Source organism: Petaurus breviceps, unplaced genomic scaffold, assembly GCF_028583685.1.
Source record: "Petaurus breviceps papuanus isolate PSGF00001 unplaced genomic scaffold, PetGlider_PUasm1.0 90779, whole genome shotgun sequence".
Lineage (NCBI taxonomy): Eukaryota > Metazoa > Chordata > Mammalia > Diprotodontia > Petauridae > Petaurus > Petaurus breviceps.
The window spans coordinates 6,009,884-6,027,814 of record NW_027187344.1 but is presented as its reverse complement, the minus strand read 5'-3'; the positions used below and the strand labels follow the sequence as shown (position 1 = coordinate 6,027,814).

At 36.6% G+C, this 17,931-nt stretch overlaps 1 protein-coding gene across 4 annotated transcripts in view; it reads right to left on the bottom strand.

The window, feature by feature from the left end:
- Window positions 1-2,591: 2,591 nt before the first annotated feature.
- The window catches only part of SETX (senataxin), a 66,549-nt gene continuing 51,209 nt past the window's right edge, over window positions 2,592-17,931 (bottom strand). For all 4 annotated transcript variants that reach the window (XM_069069298.1, XM_069069300.1, XM_069069299.1 and 1 more), the window contains 4 exons: window positions 13,486-13,650; window positions 9,978-10,079; window positions 8,734-8,821; window positions 2,592-5,657 (listed from right to left, as the gene is read on the bottom strand). In XM_069069298.1, the coding sequence (XP_068925399.1) occupies window positions 4,878-5,657; window positions 8,734-8,821; window positions 9,978-10,079; window positions 13,486-13,650 (1,135 nt within the window). In that variant the 3' untranslated portion in view covers window positions 2,592-4,877. The remainder of the gene's footprint in view (window positions 5,658-8,733; window positions 8,822-9,977; window positions 10,080-13,485; window positions 13,651-17,931) is intronic.

The window sequence follows — 17,931 nt, the reverse complement described above, 5'->3', positions numbered from 1 at the left end:
ACAATAAGAACACACACAGCTATGTTAGCTTAATTTGGTCTCACACAGTTTTCCTCAAATGGGTTTTTTCCCTCTACTGCTGAGTTCATACCATTCATAATGTTCCCCTTCTCCTCAAGATCATGCAAAATAAGTTTACATTCTTATATTGACGCTGCTCAGCAAGGAGAGTGTTTGCTAACCATGGCGTTGTCTGTGCTTTTTTAGCCTCATGGTTGTGGCAGTTCATCTGTATTGGTTAAATACATACAGATAATGGTCACAGCCCACGTTAGTGTCTTTTCCATTACCCAGTTTCCATTTTTACCAGTCAAGTGCTTTTTTGAATAAGCCAAATTGAGAACGTTGTAATGGCACGTATTTTCTTCTCATCTTTATCCTTTCTTCTAATTTGGTCCATTTTGACCTTTACTGGATAACAAGTCAATGGTCTCTGCACAGAAAAAGTTGACTGGGTAACCGATTCCTATATTAGTAACCAATCATTTCCTGTCAAAAAGGATAGGATCCAGGGACTGGACCTGTTAATCTTATTATTTTAGGAAATTTCCTTTACCAATAAAATTTAGCATCTTCTTTGCAAATTAGTCTGATATCTTCCTAGAGCACCAAGTGGTTAAATGATTTACCCAATCACCCAAGTCAGTATTGTCAGAGACCATGTCCTGGTTTTGAGGCCAGCTGTCTTTGCTATGCTACTTTGACTCTCATCTATTAGATCAAATTATCTTTCTGTAATGTCAAGTGTGTTCACCATGTCTACTATCTCCAAATTTTCTTCTTAAGCCATTTGTGATAGATAGGCTTGAGGTTTCTATATCACCTTTGGACTCACATTTCCTAACATGGAACCATTATTTCTAATGTATATTTTTTTGACCATTCACTCCATGCTTACCTTTCCATTGAAATTGTCAAAGTACTCAAAGTGTTGACTTAATTTGGAGAATATTGTTGAATTTTTTATAGATTTTCTCAACATCATCATGATGTACATAAAACAATATATAAGCTACAATGGTCTTTATGGCTATCTTTTTTGTATATTTATTATGAGCACTACAAGGCAAGATAATCAATCATATATCCCATGAAATGTTTCTCATTGCCTTTGAGCACCCACTGAAACTAAATCCTCAGAAATCCAACTCCAAAGCCTCACAGTAGAGTGGAGGTGAGGGTACCCTGAGTTCTCAAAGACTATACCACTAGGAGGTACTATCAAGGTAAAAAAGCTTTGAATACAGTGCTACCAATATATGTTGTCCAGTCTAGCTAAATAAATACAGCCTTATCACAAGTAGACTGATTACTAGTTGGTTTCATTGACTATGGCAACACAGGAAACAAAGAAAAATACAAAATGGTTTTGAGCCCTAGGAATCACCACACTTCTTCTGTATCTATTGTAAAGTGGTAGAAAGGGGCTAAAAGGTCTCAATGATCCAATAATTTTGGACTATATTAATAGCAATTTAAGTTGTTGTGCCCTAAATGTGTTTCCTGTCCAACCAATGAACAGTAAAACTACTGAAGGAATTGAACTACATCAATATTGACATTCTCCCTATAAATGAAACCAGAAAATATAATGAAGATGCAGGTAACTGAAAGGACTGCTCATGGGTTCTTATAGTGCCATCTCTACCCTCTCCATGCCCCGCCACCAGCCAAAGGGGGGAAAAAAGTGTTCAGGGAGTTAATTTCTAATAGCATGTGAAAAGAAATTAACTTCCCCAGACCATCTCTGAGCTTCTTTGTTCTTATCTATAAAAAGGATGATTATGAGGTAGAATAGAAGGAGCAATAGATTTGGAGCTAAGAGATCTGGATTCAAGTGCTGGTTCTGTTTCATGTCCTTGGGCAATTTAACCTTTCTCAACTTAAATTTTATCCTCTGTAAAATGAGAGGGTTGAACCAAATAACGCCTAAACTTCCTTCCAATTCTGACATACTATGTGTTCTTAATAAGTCAAAAGTAAAAAAAAAAAATATAAAGCATGTCAAAAATACAAAAATCATACTTACAAGAGGCTGGACATTCTGGTTAAATGTCAAGGCAAAGAGAAAGAAAAGTTTACTTCTCCACTTTAACATAAACTCACCAACTATTATTCAACAAAATTCATTGCTTGCCACGTCCAGAATGTCTGTTAATCCCAAAACGAAAGTAGCTTAAAATAATTTTGCTGAACATAAAGTCAAATGAAAATTCTAATTCACTTATCTGATACATTGCCATTCTGCTAAAAGAATCTGCTTTGGTATACAATTTCATTCATTAGAAGGATTATGCACAAGCTGCTCATTATCTTCAGTTCTCCTACTGGTAGCAACATAATGAGGGAACAGTTAGAACAGATTTAAGCTTTACAACATGGTACCTAAAGTCTACTTGAATAAGTAAACTGGATCAACGTATAGAGGCCATTTATCCTATAGGCAAAATGTCGTTATTTTTTTATTTACTTTTCATTTTTTGGATACCTTTTAACACCATAGTCTTTTCCTAATACACTCCCTTTAATCCCACAGAATCCTCCCTTATATCTTTTATTATTTCTGTAGTATTTATATCATTAGTATCCAGGAAGGAGGCACTGGTATTTATTAACTGGAAAACAAAGGAACATGATTTCAGTATAGTGCACAGACTTAACTGAAAACACCTATTTGTTGAGTAATTTAACATGGCAACAAATCCTAAATTTGGCAGAAGAGTTCTTTCACAATCCACATGGAAACATAACAAGAGCTGAGGAGGACTAACCAAGCCCAAAACAAAGATGATGTACTATTTCATTTGAAGTCTTAGAATTCTATCATTCATACTTTCTCTCTTCATTCTTTCTTAGTCAAGTTCACTGGCAACAAAAAGCCCAAACTGAAAGCATTAACTCACATTTACCAAAAAAAAAAAAAAAAAGACATGGTGGGACTTGCCAATTTATAAAAGGATGATTCCCTGACAAAAGCTGGTATCTGATCTTGTGAAATATACACAGTGGGCATACTTAATGAAAGGCCCCCACCCCTCCCACCTGACTCTTACTGCCATTTTTCCTTTGGCCCATAGGCAGAGGAGACACATTCTGATGTCTAGGCACCATGAGATCAAAGAAGCCGCTACTCTTAGAGGTGTACTTTCATTCCACAACTTACTTAGATGTTTGGAAACCAACATGAAAGATGCATGCAATGTCATGAGAAATTGCACTGTCAATTTGGAGAAATGCAACAGGGCGGCTTAGGAGCTAAATGTGGCCCATGAGATGACTGCAAACATTCTGCACAGGAAGATCTTTTCAAGAAGCCCAAATACAAAACTCATCCTTTCTGCTTGAAGTGCAGGAGGCAATGCAAAATTTCAAATGCAATATGAAAAATTGCTCTCTTTTCTACACTCTCTCAATACCCCTCTAGTTTTAGAAATACTTTTGTGAAGAAAAACTTCAAAAAATTTTCCCATTTTTTGGTTAATGATGTAATTTACTTATTATTGTACCTTAAAGCATGTATGTGTATATATGTGTATATGTATAAACATATGTATGTATGTATATACACATGAAGTTGTTGCCTAAATTAGGTACCTCTTTCTTAACTTTCTTAAAAGAATCATTCCTAGCACCAAGGCTTTCCCCCACAAAGCTGCCTCTTTATAGTTTTGATAAAAATAATGTGGGTTTTTTTCCTCAAGCAAATCTGATAACTCATGCTAAGTAGGCCTCTGTATAGAATAAATTTCCATAGTAGAAAGGAAGGAAAATGAAACTAGGGGGAGTACAAAATTAAAAACCAACTTAAATAAAAGAAATCCATTTTGAACCTTTGCTATTACTTTCCATACCATCACAGATACCAAAATAGCAGTATACTTTCATCAGTTATATGGTTTCGAAAAAATGTGGGAAATTTGCCAGCTTTCTCAAACCCCAATCACCTTATAAAATATTCCCGTTTAGAAGGAGGAAAGTATTCAGTTTCTTTTTATTTCCTTTGTGGTTTTTAACGATGTTTTGAGATCATCCACTTCCACCATTTATTCCCTGTTTAAAGCATAACCTTTGATCTACACTATCTCACTACTTCTAGGATAGTTGTGTAATACTGCCAAGAAGGAGAGAGAATTTGGGGTGGTCATGGGTTTAGTAAAAACAGGTGGATGAGCCCTTGCAGAAATCAAACATCTTGTGCAAAAGAGCCTTGTTTAAAAATGTACAACATAAGCAGAATTCCATCTAAACCAAATGCTTTCCCCAAAGCTTCCCCATGAGTCCAGAAAGCTTTTAAAATAGAACTAGAGACATCTGACCCACTATCACCAACTCAGCTTTTTCCAAACAACTTATGTTGTGAAACAAATCAGGCTTACAACAGCACTAGAGGTGCCCCTCCCCTTGAACCCCACTTTTAAAAATGAGTTTGCTCTGCTGAAAAGTGATCAAACATTTTGGGCCAGGAAGAAAGAAAAGGCAAAAAAATCAACTAGATTAAATCTTAAAAAGGTTTTGTTGTTTGCTATACAAATGTACATCTCTACATTTACAATATTTGTCCAAGTATGATTTCCTTTTCTAAAAAAGAACAACAGAACAACATTTCATTTATCTGGCTCTAAGGACACTATCATCGAAGCACAAAGGTCCTCTGAAATCCAAGACAGAAAAACATACTCATTTGTAAAGATTACCAATAGAAAATAAGTTTAAATGAGAGTATACAATCTTCCATGTTCTAGGGGAAATGAATGGCCCCAAATTTAAAAATAAAATTAACATCTCTATTCTTATTAACTGAGCACCCAAAGCTGCATTTCTTATAATAAATATTCTTTTTGGTAAATGTTGCCTGTCACTGAGACTCAAGACCTTAGCTATGAAAGTTTTCTTCTTTTTGAAGGACTGTCCTGGTTTTCTTTTCTCCTCCTGTCCAAGCAATAGTCCCTGTCTAAATGATAGTCTTTCCTATATTCATGCTTTTCTTGTTGCCCTTCTCTAGAAGATGTTATTTCTCTTCTGTAGTCAGATCCTTCTTCTCCACTGGGTTTTCTTTTGTTTGTGTGCATGGAGGTACTCGAAGAGGGAGCTTCAAGTTGTGTGGTCAGGTTGTCATTGTTGGAGACTGCTACTTTTGAAAAAAGGCTCTGGATGATATTACCGGGGTCCTGGTGAATTAAAGGAAGGCCAGGTTCATATGTGGGTGGGGTTGATCTTGGATGCTGTGTACTGGATGGTTGTGTATCACCTGAGAACTTCTCTGTGGCATCACGCTCATTTCTCTTAGCTAGTCTTGGGTCCCGGTTAACAGGTACCTCAGTAGCTTTTGTAACAACTGTAGCTTCCCTGAAGTCAGAGGGTTGAATGTCAGCAGGTAGTAAGGAAGTGCTGCTGCGCCATGGAGAAGCAACAGAAGTGGTCTTAGAAATACCACTGTCAGGTTTGTTCATCACTTCTTTTGGCTTATTGTTGGGTAAGCTATTCTGAGATCTAATGATTTCTGGCACTACAGTGGGAGGGTATGATAGATTTCGCTGTGGCATAGATTTGAGTTTCAAAATTTTCACTGCATCATGCTTATAATTCCTGTCACAGGTCCTAATAATGGCACCTCGTTTCTGAGCATCTTGAATCAGCTGATTCCAATGTTGGTTTTCCTTGAAACAAAAGAATAAAAATGATTATAAAATAAGAACACCCAAACATGGTCTGTGTGTATGATTACAGCTTTCATTTCTTAACACATCTAAATATATTTCTATGACAGTTATAGAGGCAAAGATGAAAGAGTAAATACCATAAAATAACCCTTGCATTATTATCACCTAGAAATAAGGCTATGTCTCAGCTGATTCTTAGATGCATGCTATAAAGTCACAGGATAGCAAGGAATCTAGAAGTCATCGGGGGCCAGTTTAGTATCTAATTTCAAACTGTTTACAAAGCAATAAACATCAAAATTATTTAGTACTGGTTAAAAAAACCAAAACACTGATCAATGGAACACATCTAAATAACAAGACCCAGAAGCAATCAAACGCACAGTCTTTAATAGACCCAAGAACATCAAATATTGGAAGGAGTAAGGACTACTATTGACAAAAACTACTGGGAAAACTGGAAAACTATTTGGCAGAAATTAAATTTAGACCAACTTCTCATACCATATACTACAATAACCTCTAAATGAATATAGGGCCTAAATATAAAATGTCTTATAAACAAATTCAAGGAGATGGGAAGGAGATACCTTTCATAATTATGTCTAGGAGGAGAGTCCTTAAACAAAAGATAAAAGATAAAATGGGCAACTTTATCAACGTGATCTTCCTAAAGTACAGGTCTGACATGTCATTTCCCTACTCAACAAACTCTAGTGGTTCCTTATCACCTTCAGGATCAAATAATAAAATTCTCTGTTTTGCATTCAAAACTCTCTACAACCTGTTCCCCCTTCACCCTTCTAGTCTTGTACTTCACCACCTCTTCCCTTCTCCATCCACCCCTCCTCCCACCATACACACTCTGATCCAGCTATATTGGTCTCTTTGAACAAGAAACTGTACCTCTTGATTTAGGGCATTTTCACTGGCTATCTCTCAGGCCTAGAATGCTCCCCCTCCTGGGCTTCCTTCAAGTCCTAGCTAAAACCCCACCTTCTACAGGAAGTCTCTCTTGATATCTCTTAATTCTAGTGCCTTCCCTCTGTTAATTATTTAAAATTTATCCTTTATATAGCTTGTTTCTACAGTTATAAGATTCTTGAGAGAAGGGACTGTCTTTTACTTTTGTATCCTCAGTGCTTAGCACAGTGCCTGGAATACAGTGGGCATTCAATAAATATTTACTGACTGACATAAAACTGAAACATGCTTAAAAAAAACCCAATACAGGTAGAATTAAAAGATCAGCAGTTAACTAGGACAAAAATCATTGCAGCAAAATTTTTTGATAAAGGTCTCCACAATATATAGAAAATTAGTATATATAGTATACATTAATACATATGTTAGAATAAATTAGAATGTGTATTATATATATAACAAATATATAATAAAGTCATTCTCCAGTAGACAAATGGTCAAGATATGAATAAGCAATTTTCAAAAGAGAAAAAGACAAGCTTGGGGTGGCTAGGTGGTGCAATGAATAGAGCACCGGCCCTGGAGTCAGGAGGACCTGAGTTCAAATCCGGCCTCAGACACTTAACACACACACACACACACACACACACACACACACACACACACACACGCCGTGTAACCTTGGGAAAGTCATTTAACCCCAATTGCCCTACCTTCCCCCTCCAAAAAGCAAAAAAAAAAAAGAAATGTTAGGGAGACAAGAGGAAAGGGAAAAGGAGGTAAAGAAAAAAGAATTCTTAAAAGAAGAAAGAAGCAGTATTGTCTGAATATCATATATAGCAATGGAGTGGAGTACATACATATCATATGAGGTTTATTAGCCTTTGCTTATAGAGTGAGTTTTTCTGTATTACCCATTATGGGGAATGGGAAAAGGTTCCCACAGATTCTTATCCTGTAGAAAGGTCATAAACTGTATGTGACCCACAGTTAGAAATGTAGCTCTAACCTTTTTGCTTTTTACCCAAGTTTTGTTAAGTAATGCAATCCTACAATCTCAAGAACAATTCTGTGAATAAGCTATTAACCATGTTTTCCCCATGTAGTTTCTGCTCCTATCATTTTCTTGATGGGGAAATGGAATATCTAAATGTAAAAAAGACTGAAAAGACAGATTACAATTTAGGAAGTATGCTTCATGCTTTGTTCCCCACTATTCTTAGCATTAATTTCCAAAATTTAACATAATTCTTAAGTTGTAATCTAGTTAAGCAGCATAATGGCAAGAGCATTTGTAATGAAAGGACCTGGTTCAAATCATTTTTACTCTATTACTCCCTGTGCCCAGAGGCAAGTCCCTTCCTCTCTCTAGGCCTCAGTTTCCTCCTCTGTAAGATGAGGGTGCTGAACGGGTTGATCTTTAAAGTCTCTTTCACTTGTAAAGCCTATCCCTCTACAATTTTTTAAGTTAAAGAATGAATACAGCATTGGATGCCCTCTAGTAGAAATAAAAAAAATCCTAGAGCCCAAGATTTTACTATTTCTCTTGCAAATTCAATTAGACTACTTATTTAAGAAAATGAGAGGATCTGGTTATCAGAAGGCATATCCCTGCCATCATATTATTTAGAAAAGAAAAAACTGTCAAAAGAAGGTTTATTATTTGTTCACTGCCACCTCAAACTAAAAAAAAATATCACTAATGGACAGCCACTAGGGCTGACTTCAAAAATAATCAAGTAATAAATAAATAAAATAAAAAAATAATGAAGTGGGGAAGAGAAAAACAAAGACATAGTTAACCTCCTCCCTTTCTCCCCCAAACCGAACTTTTGCAATATCTTGGACTGAGCTGGAAATATCAATAATGAAAACAGAACATGCAGGTTGGGACAGGTAGGAGAGAAAAAAATGGGCAGTTTTGTGGGAAGCTGTAAGGAACTCCAAAGAAGAGAAGAACCCTTTACTTATACACCCAAAATATGGGATTCCACTTTTTTCAGGAACAAATGAAATGCCAGCTTATTAAAATTAACAGGCAAAAAACTTTGCAACAGCCCTATTACTGAGCAAACCCCCAAGATAAGATACAGAAGAATTGTGGCAGAGATGTGAAAGAAAAAAAAAAGATGAGCAATGTACCACCTACCATTAATGTCTTCAAATGTCCAAGGATAAACAGACTATACTTGGCCCGAGTAATGGTTACATTTAGTCTTTGCAAACTTGCCAGAAACCTAATAAATGACACAAAGTTAAATATTCTTTCTAAAGAAGAAAACTTATTAGTTTAAACAAAGACACAAGGCTACATGTTAGCATTTTTTTGATGCTCCTTTGCTATAATGATCAAATTGCTTTTATACTTGCTCTGTCACATAAGGGATATCTAGAGAAAAGTGATTTCCTCTTTTTTACTGCTGCTTGCCAACTCTGAAAGTGACTCACTGATTACTTTTTCAATCTTAAGTCTAAGATAATCAGGAGACCGAAGACTACATTTCACCAGTGAAGATTCTGAGTCTTAGACATACTACTTGAGACATAATTCATATACATGACTTTTAAATTTGGTATATTTAAACATCTTTTCTCCCTTTAATGATAATTTGAGAGCTGCTGAGATAGCACACAAGTGTTCTGGAAATTGGTATCCTATCATCTTTTATTAATCCTAAAAAAAGTAAAACAGGAGGCAGTGGAAATCCACATTTCCCATCACCACCCCAGATCAAAGTACTTTCATGATGACTGAGTAATACCACCTACTCATGTCAGTAAGCACTGACATGTCCTTAGTAATAGCTCGGACTAACAGTAGATAGTCAGACATCACACTTGACTGACTAGATGTGGCAACTAGAAATGAAGAGAAAAATCCTACATGCTAATAAACTACCATATACCTCAAAAACAGCAAATCCTGTTGCAAATATACTTAATCTACTCTGTTTTATCCATATTGCAAAATGAAGTCGATATAAAAGATATTGAAAAAAGTATCAGTGGATCCATTCCACTTCTAAGAGAAACAAAATTTTATTTTTCATAACAAGCTTCCCTGAGAGTGGTAAAAGCAAACAATAATACTTTTAGTACTGAAAAGGTTTTTAAAAAAAAATACAATGACAGATACCTTTTATAAGACAGCCTAATGCTAGGGGCGGCCAGGTGGCTCAGTGAGTAAGAGCACTGGCTCCAGTGTCGGGATGACCCGGGGATCGAATCTGGGCTCAGACACTTAGCACCATAACCAGAAATAACTGGCCGTGTAACCTTGAGCAAGTTACTTAACCCCAATTGCTAAGGAAAAAAAAAAAAAAAAAAGATAGCCTAATGCCCAGAAATAAGACTGATCTTCAAAACACGTAAAAAGAGAAAAGGAAGACATACCCAATTGATCCTTGTGAAGAAGCATTTGCTCTGACACACGTAACAATAACACAATCCTTCTGACGACCCTGGAATGCATCCACAGTGTCAACTTCCCCTGGTCTATTTAAGAAGAAAAAAAATTGTATTATGTAGAAGTGTGTATACAATGGAAAGGCACTCAACAAATAAGTTAGGGGTCTGGGGTTCTAGTCCTAGCTCTGTTAAGTCTATATGAATCACTTAACCTCTCTTTTACTTTTACATTCCCACCGGTCCCAACCGGCATGTTCTGTTTTCACTTTAACCTCTCTTAAGTTCTCATTTCCCTCATATGTAAGATAGGAACAACAGGACCTGCTCTACCTACCCTGAGGCCTGCTGTGAAGCTCAAATGAATACATACATTTTGTATTTTTGTTTTGATCTCTGACTTCCTTCTGTAGGGACTGGCAAATTGCTGCCTGCTCATTGATTTACATATTGGTTGCTTTTGCACTACAATGAATTGAATAGAACATACCGTGTTTCCCCAATAATAAGACCTATCCCGAAAATAAGCCCTCCCCTTATTGTGTAATGTTCCTCTAAAATAAGCCCTCCCCCGAAAATAAGCCCTATTGAGATTGCTACTGTAGTGAAGGTGATCCCCTGCACTACACGCTACATTACGGTACCCTCTGTATGCACCGTTCCCCCCCCCCGAAACGCACGCCGCGCTCCGAGCTGTATCCAATCAGAGCTGCAGCAGTGAGCGCGTCATCCTGTTCTTCCCCAGTGATTTGCTTATTGAATAAAGGTACATTTTTTTGTTCACATTTACCTGTTTATTAAAATTGCTGTCAATGTTCATTAAAATAAGCCCTCCCCTGAAAATAAGCCCTCTGGTGTTTTTCTGTCCAAAAAATTAATAAGACAGTGTCTTATTATCGGGGAAACACGGTATATACAGAGCTCTCAGCATTTCAAACAGCTGCTCAATACACTATATATCATAGTGAGGCAGTTATAACTCTAGAGCAGAGTGCCCCACATATTGCTGACATTTTTTTTTCCAGTGTATGCTCATCATATCAAAACAAGAAGAGAAAAGTGGACTTGGAACGTCACGCTTTTAAGGTACAGTGGGGTGTAAATTATTTTGTTACAGAATCAAAAAACAAAGCATTGTGTTTATTATACAGTAATACCATAGCTTTGCTAAAGAGAAGTCAACATTACCAGATTAAGTACTTATCACAATATTCCCAACTCAGAGGAAAGCAATGATCAGAAAGACTAGAAAATTTAAAACAGAATATCTCATCAGCAAAATTTCTTGACAAAAACTGAATAGGAAAATGAAGCTGCAACCAAAGTATACTCCAAGTTGATTACTTATTAAGGAAGTAAGGAAAGCCATTCACCAATGGTGAGTTAATTAAATTGGATTTGATTGCAGAGCCAAAAAAATGTGCCCAGAGAAAATAATCTGTTTAAGACTACTGGCCTTTCAGTTCAATAAAAATCATGTGCTCATGGACTAATATCAGTATTTGGCAATACCTATCTGAATGATAAGGTATTTTCAAAGAATAAATATATAAAATCATATTACAGATTAGCATTAGTAGAACATTTTGCAAAAATTTTGATGACAGGGAACATTAACTTTGAACTTCAATTAGACAGAATATTCCCCCCCCAATAATTCCATTCTTCTCCTTAGAAGTGTATTCCAAAAAAAATTATTATATAATTATTATATTATTTTTAATTTTGTCAATAAAAATTGGTGGAAATTTGTTTTCTGTCTTATTATATTAGTATACTATCTACATAAGATCTTCAGTTTTTCCTTCTGCACTACAAAACCTTAAAATTTACAGAAAAAGCTGACCCCTGGTATAAAGAATTCCCAGTATGGAAACTCTCTTCTACAGACAGAGAGGGGCAATTCATCTTTAGCATACACTTTAGCCTTTTCTGATTCTAAAAGCCAGTCCTCTAACCACTATTGTATAAATGCCTTCCAACACATGTGAATACATTTTACAAATTGTAAAGTATTAAAAATGCCTTGTAAATTGAAGTATTTTATAATTAAATATGCATTGTTTATATAAACAGTATCTTTGAGTAGCTGAAAAGTGAGCTACACAATCTTAATATTTCATCCTCAAATGAAATATCCCCTGTCGAGATAGAAAGTGGTAATAAAACAGAATCTTGTTTTTATTCACAAAGAAGCTGAAGCTCAAAGCACTAAATATATAAGTCAAAAAGGACATAGATGGAGAAGAGTCTCACCCCCATAAACAGAGTTTAGGACACTGAGCATTATATAAATTTGCTAGCAAAGACTAATGTTGAATTAGTCCTAAAATTCAATTCAGATGTAGCTTTTACTCAATTTTGCTATGTTTAAAGAGAATTAAACAAGTCCCTAAATAACAAGTCAGGGCTTCAGGGGTGGGGAGAATGGGGCAAAATTCTTCATTTTTTCCTAGATTACTATTGCATTCTCCACAACTACTATTCCAAAACTTTTTTTTTGCCTTTTGGAGGGCAATTGGGGCTAAGTAACTTGCCCAAGGTTACACGGCTAGTTTTTTGTGTGGGTTTTTTAAGTGTCTGAGGCCAGAACCGAACTCGGGTCCTCCTGACCCCAGGGCCAGTGCTTTACTTACTGCGCCACCTAGCCGCCCCATTCTAAAACTTTTTACACTATCCTCAAGTCCATAAACCCAATTCAGACCCCCTGAGTTTTAGCAGATGACTTCACCTATGAATTATTTTAAAAATGTAACATGAATCCCCCCTTCAAGCTCTCTCTTTACCTACAATTTTCTCTGAACTTTACCAACTCTCTTCCTCCATTCTTGCCTCTAAAGTGTTCTTTGTCTCCCTGACCAAAGTTAATCCTACTGCCTACAACCAAGACTGTTTACTACATATGGGACTCCATTCTATCAATTATCCTCTATATTGGGGCAGCTAGGTGGCACAGTGAATAGAGCATCGGCCCTGGAGTCAGAAGGACCTGAGTTCAAATTTGACTTCAGACACTTAACACAAAAACTATCCGTGTGACCTTTGGCAAGTCACTTAACCTCAATTGCCCTACCTTCCCCCCTCCAAAAAGAAAAAAAAAATTATCCTTTATACTCCCCGTGTGCCTACACAAAGCTCTCTAAAATCCTAAAAAAAGCCCAACAACCCAACCCTCTGCTTAACTCCCCTGTTATCCTACCCTTCTTGAGACGCCATACTTTTTCTGCCTTGTCTCCCCTTTAGTCTTCTCTTTTGCCATTTTTCTCTCTTTTTTTTTTTTGGATGGGGAAGACAGGGCAATTGGGGTTAAGTGACTTGCCCAGGGTCACACAGCTAATGTTAAGAGTCAGAGGCTGGAGTTGAACTCAGGTCCTCCAGACCAGCTCTATTCACTTCACCACCTAGCTGCCCCTTTTGCCATTTTCCTAAAAAATACATATATATATATATATATATATATATATATATATTTGCTGCTTCCTTAAGTCCCCTTTACCTGTTTCTTTCAAATTCTTTGTCCAATTCCTGTTGAATCATCATCTTTTGTGCTTTGTAATGTGTGATTATACCGATGTTACGTATAGTAAAATCCTTTCTTCTGTCTTTGATCAGCTTAATTAATTCCATTACTAGTTTTATTTCTTGGATATTAACATATGAGCTATATGAGGAAAAAATGACATAGAAAAATCACTGATATTCAATAGCTGCCAATTAAGTACAGTTTATATAACTAATATAGTTCCATATTCTGGTATCGAAAATCTCCATAAATTTAAAAGTTACCTGATAAAAGTTACAATTGCTGAGTATTAACATCAGTCATCTGATTTACTATGAGTTAGCTAACATTATGCAAAATAAAAGCCAAGGTCCTTCCCCTTTGAAGGTTTCCTGCTGCCAACACCTGTCCAGGGCAGGACTTGTTACATGATTCAAGCATAATACAATATCCATAAATGCTAAACTAGTTGTGGATCATATAATTATACTGAAAGCTTTGAATGTAGACATTAAAGTCTCAACAATTTCTAAATGAGTGAGACAACACTATTACAGAATACGATATAATCAAAGACAATGAAAATCAATCTGTACTGGAGAAATTAAATATTAAACATAAGTTCAATAACCAGAATCAGAATTATCTAGCAACAGAATAGTTACTAGAAAATTAAAGAATAGTTATAGCAACTCCTTTGAGTGACAAAATCTTTTTATAATACAGAAAAAATGATGGGCAAAATTTCATTTGGTCATTTTGGTCTTCAAAAAATAATGGAAAGTAATACCACACTTTAATTAATTAATTTTTTTGTTTTCAACATTCATTTCCACAAGATTTTGAGATATAAATTTTCTCACCATCTCTCCACTACCCTCCCACCCCAAGATGGCAAGCATACTGAATACCCCTTCCCCCAATTTTGCTCTCTCTTATGTTCCCCCCCATTTCTCCCCTTTACATTCTTGTAGGGCAAGATGGATTTCTATACCCCATTGCCTGTATATCTTATTTCACAGTTGCATGTAAAAACAATTTTTAACATTTGTTTTTAAAACTAAAATAATACCATTTTTAAATTTTTCATTTTTTATTCACCTCAGCAGTCATTTAGAGCCTGATGTCTTTCACATGGTTAGAAAAAGAAACTTTGTTCTAATGAAAATTTGGATCCTCAGAAAAGGTCTACTGAAGAGAGAAGTCATTCAACTATTTGGGTACAAGTGAGAGAATATGACTCAAAAAAATATAAAACAACATGTCCTAGTCTAAATAAAATTGTTTATTCAGGAAGGGTTATAGATAATATGAGGAGAGGTTCTGCCTATATTTAAGACTTTGGCTCTATAACACAAGATCTTCTAGTATTCTAGAATGGTAGGAGTTAAAAGGAAGGCCAGGAGAGGACAAGGTAGCTCCCTGAAGGCAGGGACTATTTTGTTTTTGAATTTCCATCCCCATTATTTAACACAGTGCATTGCAAAGAGTATAGTAAGTACTGTAAAAAATGTTTGCTAAATTGAACATGAGTCACAAGTGCTCTTTTAATAATGTCTTCCTAATAATCAATTAAATCAATTGCGACTTGTCTGACTTGAGATTGTTTATGGATTTAGGGAAGAAATATTTTAAGCTTTTCACTTGTTTTCCTTAAGAAAGCTTGGGAAAAGAAAAAGCTTGGGAAGCCTTGGAACTGGAAATACAGAAGACATAGTGATGAATGTAAGGGTATAAAGAAGAAAAAGAAAAGTAGAAATAATTTAACAATATCGTGAGACAGAAGAAATGTGTGTATGTATATCTATATGTATATAAATAGATATACACACACACACACATATATATATATCATTATATAGTTCTATTATACTTGTTGTCTATCAAGAGACTGGCAAATTTTTGTTTTGTCCTCACTCAGCTGTAAAACTGAGGTCAAAATGAAGTTGCAAACCAGTGACAAAATAGACTCATTGCATGCATCTGAATGAATCTGTTGAAAGTCATGCCTTTGGGGCAGCTAGGTAGCGCAGTGAGTAAAGCGCCAGCCCCGGAGTCAGGAGGACCCGAGTTCGGTTCAGGCCTCAGACACAACACCCACACAAAAAAACTAGATGTATAATAACCTTGGGCAAGTATTTAACCCCAACTGCTCTCCAAAAGGCAAAAAAAAAAAAAAAAGTCATGCCTTCTCAGAGAGAAAGTATAAGTACATATACAAGTAACCAGGCTTATGATAAAGGCATCTGAATCTTGGGGTTTGTTAGTAAAGATCATGTTTTCTACTCCCCTGAAGGATCTGATGAAGTTTCCCAGACAATACCAAACAACCCTTAATACTAGCTCAAGTGGAACACTTATATCCTTGTTCTAATGAAAAGTTGGGTCCTCCAAAAAGGTTTACTGAACAGAAGACATTTAACTATTTTGGTACAAGTGAGAAAATGACTCAAAAAAATATAAAACAACATGTCCTAGCTAAAATAAAATTGTTTATACACCCATATATATATATATATATCCTGGTCCACAGGGTGATGAACAATAATGTCCTGAGTCCTAGAGACCTAACTGAGGAAATGTATTATGATAAGGGAGAAGAATGTTATAGGACTAACACATTTTAGTGAGGAAAACTATATGGTAGCTAAATGGTGCAGTGGATAGCACTGGACTTGGAGTCAGAAAGTCTGGAGTTTAGGGGCAGCCAGGTGGCTCAGCAAGTAAGAGCACTGGCTCCAGTGTTGGGATGACCTGGGTTCAAATCTGGGCTCAGATACTTAGCACCACACCCAGAAATAACTGGCCATGTAATCTTGAGCAAGTTACTTAACCCCGATTGCTTTAAAAAAAAAATATTTGGGGTGGCTAGGTAGCACAGAGAGTAAGAGCACCGGCTCCAGTGTCGGGATGACCTGGAGATCGAATCCCGGGCTCAGACACTCAGCACCACACCCAGAAATAACTGGCCGTGTAACCTTGAGCAAGTGATTTAACCCTGATTGCTAAAAAAAAAAAAAGTCTGGAGTTCAAATCCAGTCTCAGACATTAACCAGCTGCTAGTCACTTAACTTCTGTCTGTCTCCATTTCCTCTTCTATAAAATGGGGGTAGTAATAGCAGGGTTGTTTTGTGGGTCAAATAAAATGTCATTTGTAAAGCACTTTGAAAATCTTTAAAATGTTATATAAATGCCTAATATGATGATGATATTCTCTCCTAGTCAGTCAACAAGTATATAGTAAGTACTTACTATTCGCCAGGCACTTAAGTAAATACCAGGGACACAACTAAAAGCAAAACAACAACAACAAAACCAACAAAACAGTCCTGGTCCTTAAGAAGCTTACAGTCTGAAGTGGAAAGGCCTCCCCATCACAGGGGAAGAGGAGGTACCTTTGGGCACATGGTGGTGAAATTCAGACAACGAGAGACGGCCAGTCAGGGTTCTTCTCCCAAATGGAGGTTCTGGGAAGAACCCATCAATGAGAGAAGGGGCTATAGGGCCAGAGGGAGAAGGCTGCTAAAGCCTGGTGCAAAGGGCAAAGAGTAAAGCATGGCTGGTCTGGCCCCTTCTTCAGAATGGAGGCTCGAAGAAGTTACCAATGGAAGAAGAGACCTGCAGGGAGGGAGGAATGACACAGCAGAGGCAAGGGGGCGAAGTCTGAAGAAGGAAGATTAAATAGTTGGTCTACTACAGTAGGCTTTATGCTCTGGGGCGAAGGCAGGTGAGTAAGTATTCCCTTTCCCCTTCTACTCTATTCACTGAGAAAGTATGAGTAGCACAGGATGAATGCAAGCAGAGGTGGCTTGGGATCACATTATTTGTCACCAAAAGCTTATACCTCTTCTGAACTTCCCTATTTTCCCAAAGGGTATCACTACCTTTCTAGTCTCTTAGTCTCATTCTTGATCTTCAGTGCTCTCTTCAGTTACCAATAATCTCTTAATAAATCAAATCTGATGGTCCTTTCTCAATCCTCTGGTCTTCTCTGTAGTATCTGACACCATTGACCCCCCTCTATTCCTAAATACTTTCCTCTCTGGGTTGTCATGACAGTGCTCCTGTGGTTCTCTTTTTACCTTTTTGACTACTCCTTTTTAGTTTCTTTTCTTGGTTCATTATACATCTAACTGTGGATCAAGGATTAGGCTCTGTCCTGGGCTCTCTGTTCTTGGTATACTCTCCCATTTGTTAAAATTTCATCAACTCATAGGTTTTTAAGAGTGATTTCTTTGGCCCCCACTGCCTGAAGGACAGATATGTTAATTTAAATTCTTCCCTAGGATTCTCCAAAACCCTTAAAGTTTGAGAGTGTCTAGTCTTTGTTATTGGCTCTATTCACCACTGACTATGTTCTCTCAATTTTAGGAGGCGCTACACCCCAGTTACATTCAGTCACTTAACCATAAGATTAGCTTTTTACAAAGGAAATGGTAT